Source organism: Coffea eugenioides, chromosome 5, assembly GCF_003713205.1.
Source record: "Coffea eugenioides isolate CCC68of chromosome 5, Ceug_1.0, whole genome shotgun sequence".
NCBI lineage: Eukaryota > Viridiplantae > Streptophyta > Magnoliopsida > Gentianales > Rubiaceae > Coffea > Coffea eugenioides.
Window position 1 is genome coordinate 2,922,081 of NC_040039.1, and position 15,783 is coordinate 2,937,863.

Genomic DNA, 15,783 nt, shown 5'->3' on the forward strand with positions numbered 1-15,783 from the left:
CTCTATAGAGAATTGAAGTTCTCTGGTTACTATGTTGTATATCTACAAGAGTTTAAGGATAACATGGATAATGTTTTCATAAGGTGCAAATGGAGAAATCCCCATATTCAGGAATAATGTCACAAATTACCACAAAATCTCTACCAAATTTGAGAGATTTTATTTAGGGTAATTATGACACTAGTAACTCACTATTAGAGTTACATTAAATATGAAAACAAATATCCTTAACGTGACTCTTGATAATTAGGTGTACACATGTGTCACCATAATACATTTGTTGAGAATGCAATTTAAATTATTTCTTCCCAATAGTATATTAATTTATTCTTCATTTGATCTTAGAAGAATTTTTTCTAGTAAATTAATATACATTAAGGTTAGTGGGAGTAATACTATGAAAGTTTTTCTCAATCATGATATTTGTGGAACCCTTCTATCATTGATATTCACAAAATAGAATGTAAAAGATAGTTAATCTAGCTTAAAACCTTCATGCAAGAGTTCTTTGATTACTTTTAAATAATAATAGTGAACAATTGCATAATGTTCACATCATGCATTGGAATGAATATAAATTCACCAAGGATGCTATGAAGTTTTACCACAGGTGTCTACTATTTGGCATAAAGTTTGTCGATATTGTATTGTAGCCATTATACATATTTGATTTGACTATATCCTTTCATTATGTATACATGAAAGACTGGGAGTCAAAATAGGCAAGTCGACATAAGGTATTCAATAGTTATTTGAAAAGCAAAAGGTAGCTATTGAGTATACAATAAGGAGTTATTATTGTTGATCAAACAGCTAAAGGTTATCGGCTAAGTTGTTAATGATCAAATAACTCACATGGAACTCAGTAGTTCATTTAGCATTTTTCTATCATTCTCAAACTATTGTTGTTGTCTAGACACTCGAGATATTTATATTTACATGATTTTGTGCACATTGATGTTCATGTATAAAGCAAGGATCATGTGATCCATAAAGTTGGATCCTGAATAACTTATATGAAGTTATTCATAAAGTTCTTTTAAAGCACTTGATTAGGAAGTATAATACATTGTAATACATGGAAGGAAGTGTTTGCCATGAGAGCATAACCACCATGATTTGTGTATTATTATTTTCTAATTAAGCAACTGTTACATAACTGCTGAATTTGATGAGTGACAAACAAGGTTTATGGCCATTTTTTACTAGTTAGTCACTCATAAGTTATCTGACTATTTCATGTGGGTCAAGTGGGAGAATGTAAGACTTGCCTCTCTTTGAGGCAATTATGACCTACATGATTGATTCTAAAGTGATTGATATCATAATTAATTGATTGACATTTTGTCAATAATTAATTAGCATCTCCCATTATATAATGATTGGTGATTGACATCCTGATTAATTGATTGACATTTTGTCAATAATTAATTAGTATCTTCCATTTGTTAATAATTGGTTGATATCTACTGTTAATTGATGTCTTATTCAATCAGTTAATCAATCAAATCAATCAATTAGTCAGAAAATATTATTTCAGTTATGAATTTTGGCAAGATTTCCTTGATGAAAGGAAACCCTAGGGATTTTTGTATTCGCCAATAAGGGTCCCTAGCCTAGACTATAAATAGCCTGTGGTATTCTATCAATTGAACACTTTTTGGGTTAGGCATAGGTTAGAAGATCCTTACTCTAAATTTTCCTTCTACTTTTTCCTTCTTCTACATATTTTGTTTTTTGTTAGAATAAACAAGAAGGAACAAAAGACACAAGAAGAGATCAACTTGTACTTGACAACAATGGTTAGAGGTAAGTATATTTAAATTTTCGTTGTGTAGTACATTCACATGTACATAGTTAGTTTAACAGAACATTGTGGCCCGCAACGGATCTTCTGTCCCACACCCTGTGCCACTCTCTGTGCCACTTTTTATTATATTGCTATTTCTCCTGCATAAACATCATGTTTTAATTCTTTTTTGTTTCTTTAAAATCCAATATATGGTTTCTTAAGGAAACAAAAAAGAATTAAAACATAATGTTTATGCAGAAGAAATAGCAATATAATAAAAAGTGGCACAGAGAGTGGCACAGGGTGTGGGACAGAAGATCCGTTGCGATTGTGGCCAGACTAGAAAATATTGAAGTCCCACTAGTTAAATAAGTAAAGAGTTTGATAAAATGGATGGCACTAGATGTTTTTTTTAATCCAGTGCTAATAAATTTTTGTATTGTGATGTCTTCTATTAGAAGTATAGTTATTAAATCCAGTCTTAACATCTTTTCAACTAGGCCACTCTTCAACCGTAGGTCCATCGGTTGAATTGAAAGTAGTGGTCATATCACATAATGAAATAATATTTTAAATTACTAAATAATACGATTATTGAATTGCCAGTTAAACTCGTCAATTTTTGAGCATTTTATCAATTGAACAAGTTTTATCAAATGAATTGCCGATTATTGTTGTGGACTTCAACAAGTTCTTTCCTTAACTGTTCCAACAACAAGCACGACCCACTTGAGTGGTTTATGAGTATAGCCAATTATTGTTACCCGAAGCCACAAATCCAATGCAACAACAAATAAAACCCATATTGTACACAGCACAAAAATCCAAAGTTTGAAAGTTTAAAGACCAAAGCAGGAATAAGTTTATGGTTTAAGAATCCAAAGTGAAATTTAGCCAAAAATTTAAGGAAATACCTAATCATTCAAAAAAAAAAAAAACCAATTAACAATGAATGATGACCGAATATTTATTTCCCTAGTTAAGCATTTAGAGAACACAAGTGGAATTTTGTACTTGCCACTAATTTTTACTACTTGTTCAAAAAATAAATAAATAGAAAAATAAAACAAGAAAAATTATAGCTTTTTTTTTTTTTTTTTTTTAGCTTAACGGCACATCTAGCCTAGCCTAACCTACTCCTACTCCTAAGGGGAGGGGAAACCTACTCTATAGGGTGGCCCAACTGAGCCGGGGGGAACTTGATGGAGACTGAACCACCATCAGACCAGACGGGTGCACCACACATCCGTATGGATTTAGAACAAATCTCATATTGAGGGACATTGATGGAAGGCAAGATTTAAACCCTTGACGTCCCACCCCACAATTAATGTGGTGGTCAACTCCACTAAGAAAAAATATAGCTTCAATAAAAGCTTTTTGGACCACCAGTAGCCATAGATCAAGTAGAATTCCAAAACCCATCTGGATTGTTGCTTTTCCCATGCGTTCCACTCAAAACTGGTTATTTATTTGCAAAATAAGTGTGTGGTGAAAAGTGTCAAAACATCTCCATCTTGGACCAATCAGTCAATGGCAGCCTTGACAATAATTGCGGAGAACTACTTAGCATGAAATCTTGGACCCTTTTCATCGCTGATGAGGACCAGAAATTGTACGTTTTTCCTCAGCAGACACGGGTTTCGTTCAAAGGGCACCATAATTCCATACTTTCACGCTAAAATGTCCCAAGTCCAAGATCAAAGCAATTATTAAAAATTTTGATTTTGTCAATGCTTTAGCCCTGGAATTTAATGTATCAAATTGCAAGATTGACCAATATAACTTATAATGTATTCAGAAGCAATGCTCACTTATAACGTTATTTCACTTAAAAATTCCTTGTTGAAAACCCAAAGAAGGGAAAAAAATGGAAAAGAAAAGAAAAAGAAACACCTGGGTAGAACCGGCGTCTAGCTACAATAAATACAAAAGACCATTGCTAGCTCTGAGGTTCCTTTATATGTACATATTTGCTAGGATTTGCATCAAAGTTTTTATTTCCTACTCAAAATGGTGAAAATTCATGTCCTCATTGCTTCTTTATTGATGGCAAATTATTTTGTGCTTCACCAAGCAATTATACCACCCCAAAATCTCACCACAGATCTATCTGCTCTTCTTGAATTCAAAAGCCATATTTCTTTAGACCCTTTTGGCTTCTTGGACAATTGGTCTTCCACAACCTTTGTCTGCAACTGGACTGGGATTTCTTGTGCTTTCAAGAACCAAAGGGTTACAGCTCTGAATCTTTCTAATTGGAGCCTAAGAGGGATAATTCCTCCTCATTTAGGAAATCTCACATTCTTGACTTCACTGGATTTCAGCCACAACAATTTCAGTGGCTTCATCCCTCATCAGTTAGCTAATCTGATAAGTTTGAAACAGATGAATGTTGGATACAACAATTTGTCTGGAGAAATCCCTTCATGGTTTGGAAACTTGCAAGAACTTCGATTTCTTCTTCTCAACAACAACACCTTCTCAGGTGCGATCCCGCTTTCTTTAGGGAATATCTCAAATCTGGAGAAACTGAATCTGGGGTACAATTTATTGGAAGGAAATATTCCAAAAGGGATTGGAAATCTTTCCAACTTGAGGACATTAACTTTAAGAGGTAACCAGCTTACCGGGTCCATACCATCTGGCATCTTCAATATATCCTTGGAAGAAATCGACTTTGCAGAGAATAGCTTATCTGGTAGTCTCCCATTAGATATCTGCAACCATCAGTTGAAACAGATCAAAGGACTGAACCTTTCAGTCAATCAGCTTCAAGGTTCAATTCCATCTGAGTTATATAATTGCAGAGACCTTGAGCATTTGTCACTGTCCTACAATCAGTTCAATGGTCGGATTCCAAGAACACTTGGATACTTGGACAAGCTCAAGGATTTATCCATTGGGGGAAACAATTTTACTGGTATGAACTCCATTTCCTTTACGAACTTGCTTTCATATTTAAGTGGCATGAACAAATTTGCGAATTCGACATTGTTCCGTTTACAATATTTTTTAGATTTTTACGGTTTTCTGCTACCATGCCAAGTCCTCTTCTACGGAATAGTAATTACATGGCCGAACGTATGGTTGTGAAGATGCCATGTGATACATTGGTATCAATCACAGTCAACCTAATTAATAAAGTAAGATAGGCCTTTCTTGTTTGGTAATTGATAGAGTATATACAGGATTCATTTTATATTATTGGGATTATATTAGAAACCACCCTTGGGGTTTTTAACTAGCTATTTCACATAGTTCCTTTGAAGGTTGAAAAATTACATATAAAACTATTTAATGGTCAAAACTTTGAATGAATAACCCAAAATGCCCTCATCAAATTGTGAAGTTCATTTTACCTTTCTATAAAATTATTCAAAAACTATGGAACATGAACAAAATCTCAAACTCATTTTCAACCCTTATCTCTACCATTTTAAATCTTTAATATTACCATATTTCAAATTAGTACCATTATCACAATAGCCATTATCACCATCAGTTCCTAAATTCTAAAATCTCAAACGAAATTTTAAAAAATTTGCACTGTTAAACTCAAAAAATTTTCAATAACCGCATCAATATAACATTCTATTCCTCAAATATTACAGTATCAATACTAGCCCTATCCTTTTTAAACCCAATTTACATCTTCTTCTATTCATCTCCAAATCCTCCAAGCAAAGCTAAAATTAATTTTTAATATGTTATGATTGTGTTTTAGACACGATCGGTTATTCCACGAGTGAATTTTATTTTTGTTTCCATTAAATGTCTAATTGTGTGATGCATTCATATGAATAAGATTAGGAGTGGATTGTTTAATTGCATGAAAAAATATTAATATGTTAAGGCTATTATGGTCATTTTGTAAGGTCAATGGAGGTATGTGTAATATTGAAAATCTCAAGAGCACTAGATAAAATTGTCAGAAACCTCGAGGGAGGTTTCTGAAATTATCCCTATATCATTTGGTGGGATACAATATGATATGCTACACCACATGACTTTTAACACATATGGTATCTTGACCGGATTTGACTTTTCTTGAGTGAATTCCTTCTCTATTTTCTATAATGCACAATTTGATGTATAACTCGTGCTTATCATTTATTAAGGATTAGAATTGGTCAAAATTAAAAGTGATCACAGCCCTTTATGATAAATGAAACAATTGTCATGCATTTACGGTTGAGGAATGGAGAAGAAATTTATTGGAAAGAAGTCAAATCCGTCTTGACCACGTAACATCAAATCGTTATGAATTTCTCAACAAGGGCGGCTTCTTGGCATGCATTCAAGTCAATAAAATAAATAAGTGAAGCCTTTCCTACCGAGGAACGAACCTCACATGGACCCATCAATAAAATTAGACACTTGGTTAGCATTGCGACAACTGACTGGTACTAGAACTAATCACGTGGTCTGAGTTCCATTCCAAGATCTTATGGTTCTGATTATGTAGTGTGTTTGAATTGAAAATTAGTTAGAAAAAATTTTTAGAATAATACTATAATATTTTTTGTAAAATAATATATGTGAAATAAAAAATAATTGTAAAAAAAAGTTGATTAGAAAACATTTTTATAATGCAAAGACAAATTTTTTTCTAAGTAAAAGCTATCCAGACCCCTATTTAAAATGTAGTGTCTAAACAATTATTATTTCCTACAGTATTGGAGGTAGTATTGTTAGACTGAAATGGATCCCAAAAAATTTGGGGTGGCAAGTGTATGGTTAAGATGCTGATACGAGGCTAACTAGGGATTACAATTTTGCACATAAAAGTGGAAATTTCCCAATTGAAATGAGAGCAGGAGGACCCTAGATGTTGTGACACTCCAACAGCAGATGATCAGAAAGTAGAAAAATACGCCACTTAGCTTCTTAATGTAATTTTGTTGCACCAATTTGCCGCTTCTTTTGTCTGGTTTTCCTTACTTTTTCTTCATAAAATCCACTTGCTTGTACTTAGCGAATGAAACTTTAAAAAGTAATCCCAGTATATTTTCTTTCCATCTTAATGGGTAGATTAAAATTTAAAATTGTCTGAAAATTTTTTGCTAATATACATGTATGTCTATCAGAAAATGTAAACTATAACAAAATTAAGCATTCCACATGAATAAGATTGGCCATGAAGCAGATTATGAAGGGATTTTTCCACCAGCAAAATATAAATCCATATGTTTAATTCCTAGATTGTGAATATCCTAATCTGTTTCGCAAGTTTCAAAAATAGCCAATTTATGTTGATTTGTTATATGGGATAATTTCAGAAACCTCCCCTGAAGTTTCTGACAGTCTCACTCACCTCCCCTGAACTATGCAAAATATCAGATACCTCCCCTAAACTTATAGCTGGAGTAACAAGATCAGCCCATGTCAGAAAAATGAGCATTAAAAAAATATTTTGAGGAGTGAGATGATATTTGTGTTCCACATATGCCCTTTTTGCTTATCCACAACTTGAGCTAGAGCAAAAGCAAAAAAAAGAAGTAATAAGTTGAACCAGATAGAGACAAATGCAGATGGTTTCTTCAAGGAATGTTACAATGCTATTTATATTTTTTTTGTTTTAGCTATTAGACATTTATTTAGCTAATATGATCATTCAATTAATTGAAACATACTTCTGGTGATATAAAAAAAATGTATAGTTTTATAATTTGAGTGATTAAAAGTATAAATTTTTATTAGTTAAGTCAAAAAAAAATATTATTTGAGTGATTAAAAGTATAAATTTTTACTAGTTAAGTCACAAAAAAATTTTCACTATTTGGTTGATTGAGTGAATGGCAATTGCAGTTAAATAAATAGTGTAACGATCAAATAACCAAATTCTCAATAGTTTAATAACTCTTTTTGCGATTTTCTCTGTGGAAAATGAAATGAAGTAGCAAGATACTTGATTTCATTTAGTGCTAGATACTTTAGTTGAGATTTTTTTTAAAAAAAATTAATTCACACTGTAGTTAGTCGAATTTATTCAACAAGCTTCGTTTGAAAACCAGAACTTAGGTAGATCCGATTTTCAAAAAATTCAATAATCCAAATTGTGTCGCATCACTTTATGAGATGATGTAATATAAAATTTACGTCATTGAATTTTTGAAAACCAAATTTACCCAAATATAAGTAATGAGTTACACTAGATAATTGTCCTACAAAAAAAAAAACATGAAATACATTACTTTAGAGAAAGGTAACACTAGTGCTAAACTCTTCATTGGTGATTGTACTACGAATAAAAAGTGTAAAGTGGAATAGCAAGTATATCATAAGTTATATCTCTATTATTCATTTAACTAATTCTGTCAAAATAGCTTCAAAATATATCATAAGTTATGAGGGTATATCTGTCAATTCATCATCAATGATATCACAAATAGGGCCCAATAATCTGACAAGGGAGGTATCTGATATTTTGCAAAGTTCAAGGGAGGTGAGTGAGACTGTCAGAAACCTCAGGGGACATTTCTGAAATTATCCCTCGTTAGATTTTACTGAACGAACTAATTTTGCCTATTACATGCAGGTGGAATTCCAATGGAAATTGGAAATCTCACCAATTTGGAGATACTAAACATGCAAAGCAGCTTTCTGACAGGAGGAATTCCATGGCCTATCTTCAATGTATCCTCTTTGAGAGTAATAGATTTGTCTAGCAACAGCCTCTCAGGAAGCTTTCCAGTGAACTTATTTTACAATCTTCCAGCACTGAAAGAGCTAAATCTTTCAGCCAATCAGTTAATTGGCTCCATTCCCTCCTTCGTTTGGGAATTCAAGACTCTTGAAACTTTAGATTTATCCACAAACAACTTGACTGGTGGCATATCAAAGAGGGTTGGGAACCTCACATCGCTCAAAAAGCTTTATCTAGATTTTAACTTGCTGACAGGTATGTACTTTACCTCCCTATGGTTAATAATATGCCTAGATTGTTGTTTCCTTTTGACACTATTGGAAGAGCTTAGTATGGATTCATATTTATTTAACGGATAAATAAAAGACGATGTTTACAATATTAGGGAAGGATTTATGGCACCAAATATTTAAAACATGATTTCGATGTCAAGATATGGCTATTCTCTGCTAACGTGAAGGGAAAAGGGGGGGGGGGGGGGGTGGAGCTAATCTATGGGTTAGTTAATGCTTCATGGTTTTGTTTGTAAAGGGACATAAGCTGTAGGTTTAAGCAGTTGAGCATTACCATTACAATTGGGCCATTCGTATGATTATAAAATCTCGTAATTTCAAGCAAAAATATATAAAGATTTATGATTTTACGTTTGCTGTTTAATCTGTCATCCATGGCTTTAGATGAATTTTGTCAAGCCTAATCTATCCTTTGAAATTTAGAGGATAAGAAAATGCTAGTTCTTGCATACATGAATTTTTTCAAGTCTAATCTATCCTTTGAAATTTAAAAAATGAAAAAAATAAAGCTAATGTCTCCACTTTTTTTTTTTTTTTTTTGTTAATGGCTTTCCATTTTCTTCATATGCTTTTACAAAAATTGTAAAGGAGATAAAGTGACAATTACGGTAATTGAAGTGTCACTAACAATGATTTCATAAAGGGGAAATAACTTAATTTGTCTCTAATGTCTTTAAAAAATATTTTTTTTGTCTCTTACTTTTAGACAGATTCAAAATCATCCCTTACATTATGAAGCTTTCCAATCAACTTTGTGCTTGATAGTGACACAATCTAGCCACGTACATGCATATAATTTTAGGGGCTAAATCGGAAGATAAAATTCTTTTGACCAAAACTTTTAGTAAAATGACTACTTTCAACCATCACATTTTCAAAATTATCCATATTTGAAAGAATGCTTAAACAATTGTCACATTTTGACAACGTTGAAGTATTAGCATATATAATTGACAAGAATCGCACGGCCTAGCTCGTGCATATATATATATATATATATAATTGAAAGGGTTTTGAGTCAACCAAATGACAAATTCAAATGTAGGACAGCAAACAAACTAAACCTCATAGGATCACTGATTAGCATATGTTTGAACATTTATTGAAAGAAATTGTTGATGCATGTCCAACTACTGAAGTGGAAAGAAATCATCTGTGAACCTGTTGAACTAAAAGGTTAGATACAATTAAACAGGATACAGTACTGGAGTATGCTTGAACAATCTATACTTTTTATTCTCGCTTTTATTTGTTACATGGACGAGTTTTTTTGGCAATTTGCTGGACATGCATTACAAATTCCTTCAAATAATCAAACATGTATCAATCACTAAATCAATGAGGTTTAATTTTCACAGCTTTTGTTTTCTTCATTTGCTTGATTAACAACTCTTGAATTGATATGCATACTGGGGGTAAGTGGAAAACTACAATTGATCATTTTTAATAATAATAATAATAAAAAAGCAAAAAGAAAAAGAAAAAGAAAAAAATGAAACGATTTGTACATAGCTAGGGCATACGACAATTGTTGTTGGTATCACATGGGCAGATGCCTCAGTAAGTAACTAATAAACAAGACTGTGAATTACCTGCTAGATTTTCCTCCTAATTCATCCATCTTCATTCTTCTCGCCTTTTTTGATTTGTGTAAAACAAGAAATGGCAGAAGTAGAAGTTGATAGGCATCTTAATACATTAAGTAGTATTCTAAAAATGAAAGTTTTACGCAGGTGAGTTACCAAGTGAGATTGGTAACCCCAAACTGGAAATGCTTGATCTTGGAAGTAATAACCTAGCAGGCCATGTTCAACCAGGGGTATTCAACATGTCATCACTCATTCGGATGAGCTTGGTTGAGAACAACTTCAATGGATCTCTTCCGTTAAGCATGTGGACCACACTTCCTAATATTCAATGGCTAAATCTGCGCACCAATAAATTCACAGGGACGATCTCTAGCTTCATATCCAATGCATCTAAACTCACCTTGCTCTCCCTGACTGAGAACTCATTCACCGGCCCTATACCTAATACACTTGGTGACTTGAGATTCTTAAAGAGACTTTTCGTTGGAATAAACAATTTCACGAGAGAATCTTCAACTCCAGAATTGAGGTTTATCACTTCCTTGACAAATTGCAGAGATTTGGAGACAATGGAACTATCACTGAATCAATTCAATGGTTTTCTTCCAACTTCAATTGGAAATTTATCGAAAACTCTTACCTCGTTCAATGCCTTCGGAAGCAAAATTAAGGGCACCATTCCAGGTGAAATTGGAAACATAAGCAGCTTGGAATCCATAAATATGGATAGCAACGAGTTCACAGGATCCATCCCCTCAACAATTGGAAAGCTGACACGTCTGGATCGTATATATCTAGAACACAACAGGCTTCAAGGTTCCATCCCAGCTGAGATTTGCCAACTGAAGATGCTTGGTGACTTGTATCTGAACGAAAACTTGCTCTCCGGTCCAATACCATATTGCTTGGGGGAAATCACATCCTTGAGAAGAGTATTCTTGCACCTCAACAATTTGACGTCCACAATTCCATTGAGTTTTTGGAACCTTAATGATCTCTTAAGTCTGAACCTGTCTTCGAACTCCTTAAGTGGTGATATTCCCTCGCAGATTCAGAATCTTAAGGTTATAATAGAATTAGACTTATCATGGAATCAATTATCCGGTGATATTCTAAGTTCTTTCAGCGCTGCTCAATCACTTGTTTTCTTGTCCTTGGCACACAATACTTTTCGAGGTCGCATTCCTCAATCCATGGGAAATTTAATAAGCTTGGAGTATTTGGATTTGTCTCACAATGATTTTTCAGGAACAATTCCACAGTCACTGGTGAAGCTTGGAGCCCTCAATTACTTCAATGTGTCTTTCAATAGACTGGAAGGGGAAGTTCCAACCGGTGGACCATTTGCCAACTTTACTGCTCAATCGTTTTCGCAAAATTTTGCGTTATGTGGCTTAGCTAGGTTAGATTTGCCACCTCGCAAAACAAAATCACCTTCCCATTCAGGGTCACGAAACATTTTGAAGTACATTTTACCACCAATTGTGTTTGCCATCCTAATGGTGGCAGTGGTCACATTTTTGTTGGTAAGAAAAAGACGAAGTACGGAAATATCAAGTGAAATAAAATTGTTTCAACAATGGTATTGGCGAAGGGTTTCTTATGAAGAGATACTAGAAGCAACAGATTCCTTCAGCAGCAACAATCTTCTTGGAACTGGAAGTTTTGGTTCTGTATTTAAAGGGACACTCCTTGATGGATCCAAAGTCGCGGTCAAAGTTTTCCATTTGCAATTCATGGATTTAACCATGAGCTTTGATGCAGAATGTGAAGTATTAGCCAGCATACGTCACCGAAACTTAATAAAAATCCTCAGTTGCTGTGGACATCGTGATTTTAGAGCTTTGGTGCTAGAGTATCTGCCAAATGGGAGCCTGGAGAAATGGTTGCATTCCGAAAATTATTTCTTGGACGTGGTACAAAGGTTTAAGATTATTGTTGATGTGGCGTTTGCTTTAGAATATCTTCACCATGATCACGCACCAGATGTTGTTCATTGTGATTTGAAGCCAAGCAACATCCTGCTAGATGAAGATATGGTTGCACATGTCTGTGATTTCAGTATTTCCAAAAGCTTCGGCAATGGGGAAACTATGATTCAAACAAACACATTGGCCACAATTGGTTATATGGCACCAGGTAATTTTTCTTCTCTTTTTCTAAGCTACGATATTCTGAACTATTAATTGTTTCTCAAAGCTGCGCTAAATATTATAAAACACTTAATGCCAATTGTTGTTACAGAATATGGAGAGAAACGAATAGTGTCTACAAGTGGTGATGTCTACAGTTTCGGCATAATTTTGCTCGAAACATTCACAGGGAAAAAACCAACTGATGATATCTTTGGGGAAGAATTGAACTTGAAGCAGTGGGTTAGCAAATCTATAGAGGCGAACTCAGTAATGAAAGTTGTTGACAGAAACTTAATTAAGAAAGATCAGAACTTCTATCTGATGGAGCAGTGTTTGCTGTCAATTCTTCGTGTTGGGCTACTTTGTCTTAGCGATTTACCGCACGAGAGAATCAACATGAGGAACATTGTGGCCAGACTAGAAAATATTGAAATCCCACCAGTTAAATAAGTATGGAGTTTGATAAAATGGATGGCACTCGATGTTTTTTTTAATCCAAATGCTAATAAATTTTTGTATTATGATGTCTTGTATTAGTAGTGTAGTTATTAAACCCAGTCTCGACATCTTTTCAATTAGGCCACTCTACAACAATTTAATGATTCAACTGCAGGTTCTTCGGTTGAATTGAATGTGATGTCATATTATACAATGAAATAATATTTTAAATTACTGAAATAATATGATTATTGAATTACTAGTTAAACCGGTGGTTAAACTCGTCAATTTTTGAGCATTTTATCAGCTGAACCATTGTGTTGTGGACTAGGTTGACTTTCTTAATTGTTCCAACTACAAACAAAACCCATATGGGTGGCCTATGAGTTTAGCCAATTATTGTTATCCGAAACCCCAAACCCAATCCAACAAAGACTAAAGCAGGAGTAAGTTTATAGTTTAAGAATCCAAACTGAAATTTGTTAGGTTCATGAGTAAAGGGTTGTGTCCCACATTGGTCCGAGAGATGGAGACAGAGCGGTTAATATGTAAGTAAGGGCCCAAAACCTAACAGTTTAAGCTTTTGGGTCAGAGTTGGGTTCCTGACTTACATATTTGGCTCTTTAGTGGACTCTCTCGAGGTGTTTCTCCCTAACAGTTTAAACTGGTATCAGAGCTTTAGGTTGTGAGACTGGTTACTCATGGGCAAGTGGACTCTTCTCGGAGTTGGACCGGTGAAAATTCTCTTCTTGATGGTGGACCGAAGTGTCAAGAAGTTTGGTTGGTGTTGGACCAGGTGTGCCATGGGTTTGGCAGGGGGTCCGGTTGATGTTAGACTAAGGAGTCAAGGGTTGGCAAGGGTCCAAAATGTAATTTGGATGTTGAAGAAGAGTGGGTCCATGTTTTGGAGAAGAGGTGACCTTGGTGATAAAGGTGGACTTGCATTGAGTATTAAAGTGGGCTCGAAAAAAGAGCTTGTAAATTTGAGTTTAATGTGGGGGTTACTCATGAAGGGGAAAATTTGTTAGGCTCATGAGTAAAGGGTTGTGTCCCACATTGGTCCGAGAGATGGAGACAGAGCGGTTAATATGTAAGTAAGGGCCCAAAACCTAACAGTTTAAGCTTTTGGGTCAGAGTTGGGTTCCTGACTTACATATTTGGCTCTTTAGTGGACTCTCTCGAGGTGTTTCTCCCTAACAAACTGGTATCAGAGCTTTAGGTTGTGAGACTGGTTACTCATGGGCAAGTGGACTCTTCTCGGAGTTGGACCGGTGAAAATTCTCTTCTTGATGGTGGACCGAAGTGTCAAGAAGTTTGGTTGGTGTTGGACCAGGTGTACCATGGGTTTGGCAGGGGGTCTGGTTGATGTTAGACTAAGGAGTCAAGGGTTGGCAAGGGTCCAAAATGTAATTTGGATGTTGAAGAAGAGTGGGTCCATGTTTTGGAGAAGAGGTGACCTTGGTGATAAAGGTGGACTTGCATTGAGTATTAAAGTGGGCTCGAAAAAAGAGCTTGTAAATTTGAGTTTAATGTGGGGGTTACTCATGAAGGGGAAAATTTGTTAGACTCATGAGTAAAGGGTTGTGTCCCACATTGGTCCGAGAGATGGAGACAGAGCGGTTAATATGTAAGTAAGGGCCCAAAACCTAACAGTTTAAGCTTTTGGGTCAGAGTTGGGTTCCTGACTTACATATTTGGCTCTTTAGTGGACTCTCTCGAGGTGTTTCTCCCTAACAAAATTTATCCAAAAATTTAAGGAAATACCTAATCATTCAACAAAAAAAAAAAGCAATTAACAATGAATGGTAACCCAATATTTATTTCAATTGCTACCTTCCTTTAAAGCATTTAGAGAACACGCGTGGAATTTTGTACTTGCTACTAAATTTTTCTACTTGTTCAAAAAATAAATAAATAGAAAAATATAGCTTCAATAAAAGCTTTTTGGACCATCAGTAGCCACTAGATCAAGTAAAATTCCAAAATCCATCTAGATTGTGGCTTTTCCCATGCGTTCCACTCAAAACTGTTATTTACAAACTAAGTGTGTAGTGTCAAAACATCTCCATCTTGGACCAATCAGTCAATGGCAAATCATAATTGCAGAAAACTACTTAGCATGCAATGGTGGATGACAAGCGTGGGGTATGTATATAACAATTTAACTCATTCCATACTTAAATTTGACATTCACAAAATCCTAAATACCCCACGTACGATTTTCTGCAAATATATATGTCGAGATTAAGTATAGGGTATTAAGGGTCGAACTCATAGGAAAGAACGGATAATTACCGGTAGTTTTCGAATTCCTTTATTATTTAGAATATCACAAATGCAAGAAAATAAATCTACACTACAAACATGAAATAAAAATAACAATAGAAAACTCCTAGGTTATGGAATTCCTCATTACTCTTACAAGTGAGTTTACCAGTTAAGTGAATGTTATTGTTTTGACTAGTTATGACATAATTTCCCAATGGATGTGAAACCTAATCTCGTAGTGAATCAACTATACTTGTAACTAAGCTACACATACTCTTATGGTTATGAAATTAACTACAAATTCATTTCTTCTATAAAATTACATAAAACAAGTCACTAAAACCACAAAGGTGCACCTCTACTCTCATGAATGTGCTCCCTCGGTTTAATACTTTTTGAACTAGTGTTAAATCCCAATTTTCATTGAAGAAACAATAATTTTAAATATTCACAATTAATGGTACCAAGCTAATCATAATTTAGAGGAGCAAAAGTATTAAATAACTTGTTCAAATTAATAATATCAAATAACCAAGTAAACATCACAAACAAGACATAGAAAGTTCATCCATAACTTTTGGTATAAACTTTGGCAAAAATATGAAAACAAGATCCAAAC

At 34.4% G+C, this 15,783-nt stretch overlaps 2 protein-coding genes across 3 annotated transcripts; both read left to right on the plus strand.

The window, feature by feature from the left end:
• Window positions 1-3,694: 3,694 nt before the first annotated feature.
• Window positions 3,695-8,980, plus strand: LOC113770351 (probable LRR receptor-like serine/threonine-protein kinase IRK). The gene is made up of 3 exons (XM_027314771.1): window positions 3,695-4,715; window positions 8,334-8,696; window positions 8,973-8,980. The coding sequence occupies exons 1-3, from the start codon at window positions 3,806-3,808 to the stop codon at window positions 8,978-8,980; spliced, it is 1,281 nt and encodes a 426-aa protein (XP_027170572.1). The 5' UTR covers window positions 3,695-3,805.
• Window positions 8,981-10,479: 1,499 nt separating this feature from the next.
• LOC113772078 (receptor kinase-like protein Xa21) lies at window positions 10,480-13,090 on the plus strand. 2 transcript variants are annotated; one of them, XM_027316616.1, is made up of 2 exons: window positions 10,480-12,462; window positions 12,568-13,090. In XM_027316616.1, exons 1-2 carry the CDS (start codon window positions 10,506-10,508, stop codon window positions 12,906-12,908), a joined length of 2,298 nt encoding a protein of 765 aa, XP_027172417.1. In that variant the 5' UTR covers window positions 10,480-10,505; the 3' UTR covers window positions 12,909-13,090. The 2 variants fall into 2 exon arrangements, with proteins under 2 accessions (XP_027172417.1, XP_027172418.1); XM_027316617.1 differs by having other exon boundaries at window positions 12,646-13,090.
• The last annotated feature ends 2,693 nt before the right edge of the window (window positions 13,091-15,783 follow it).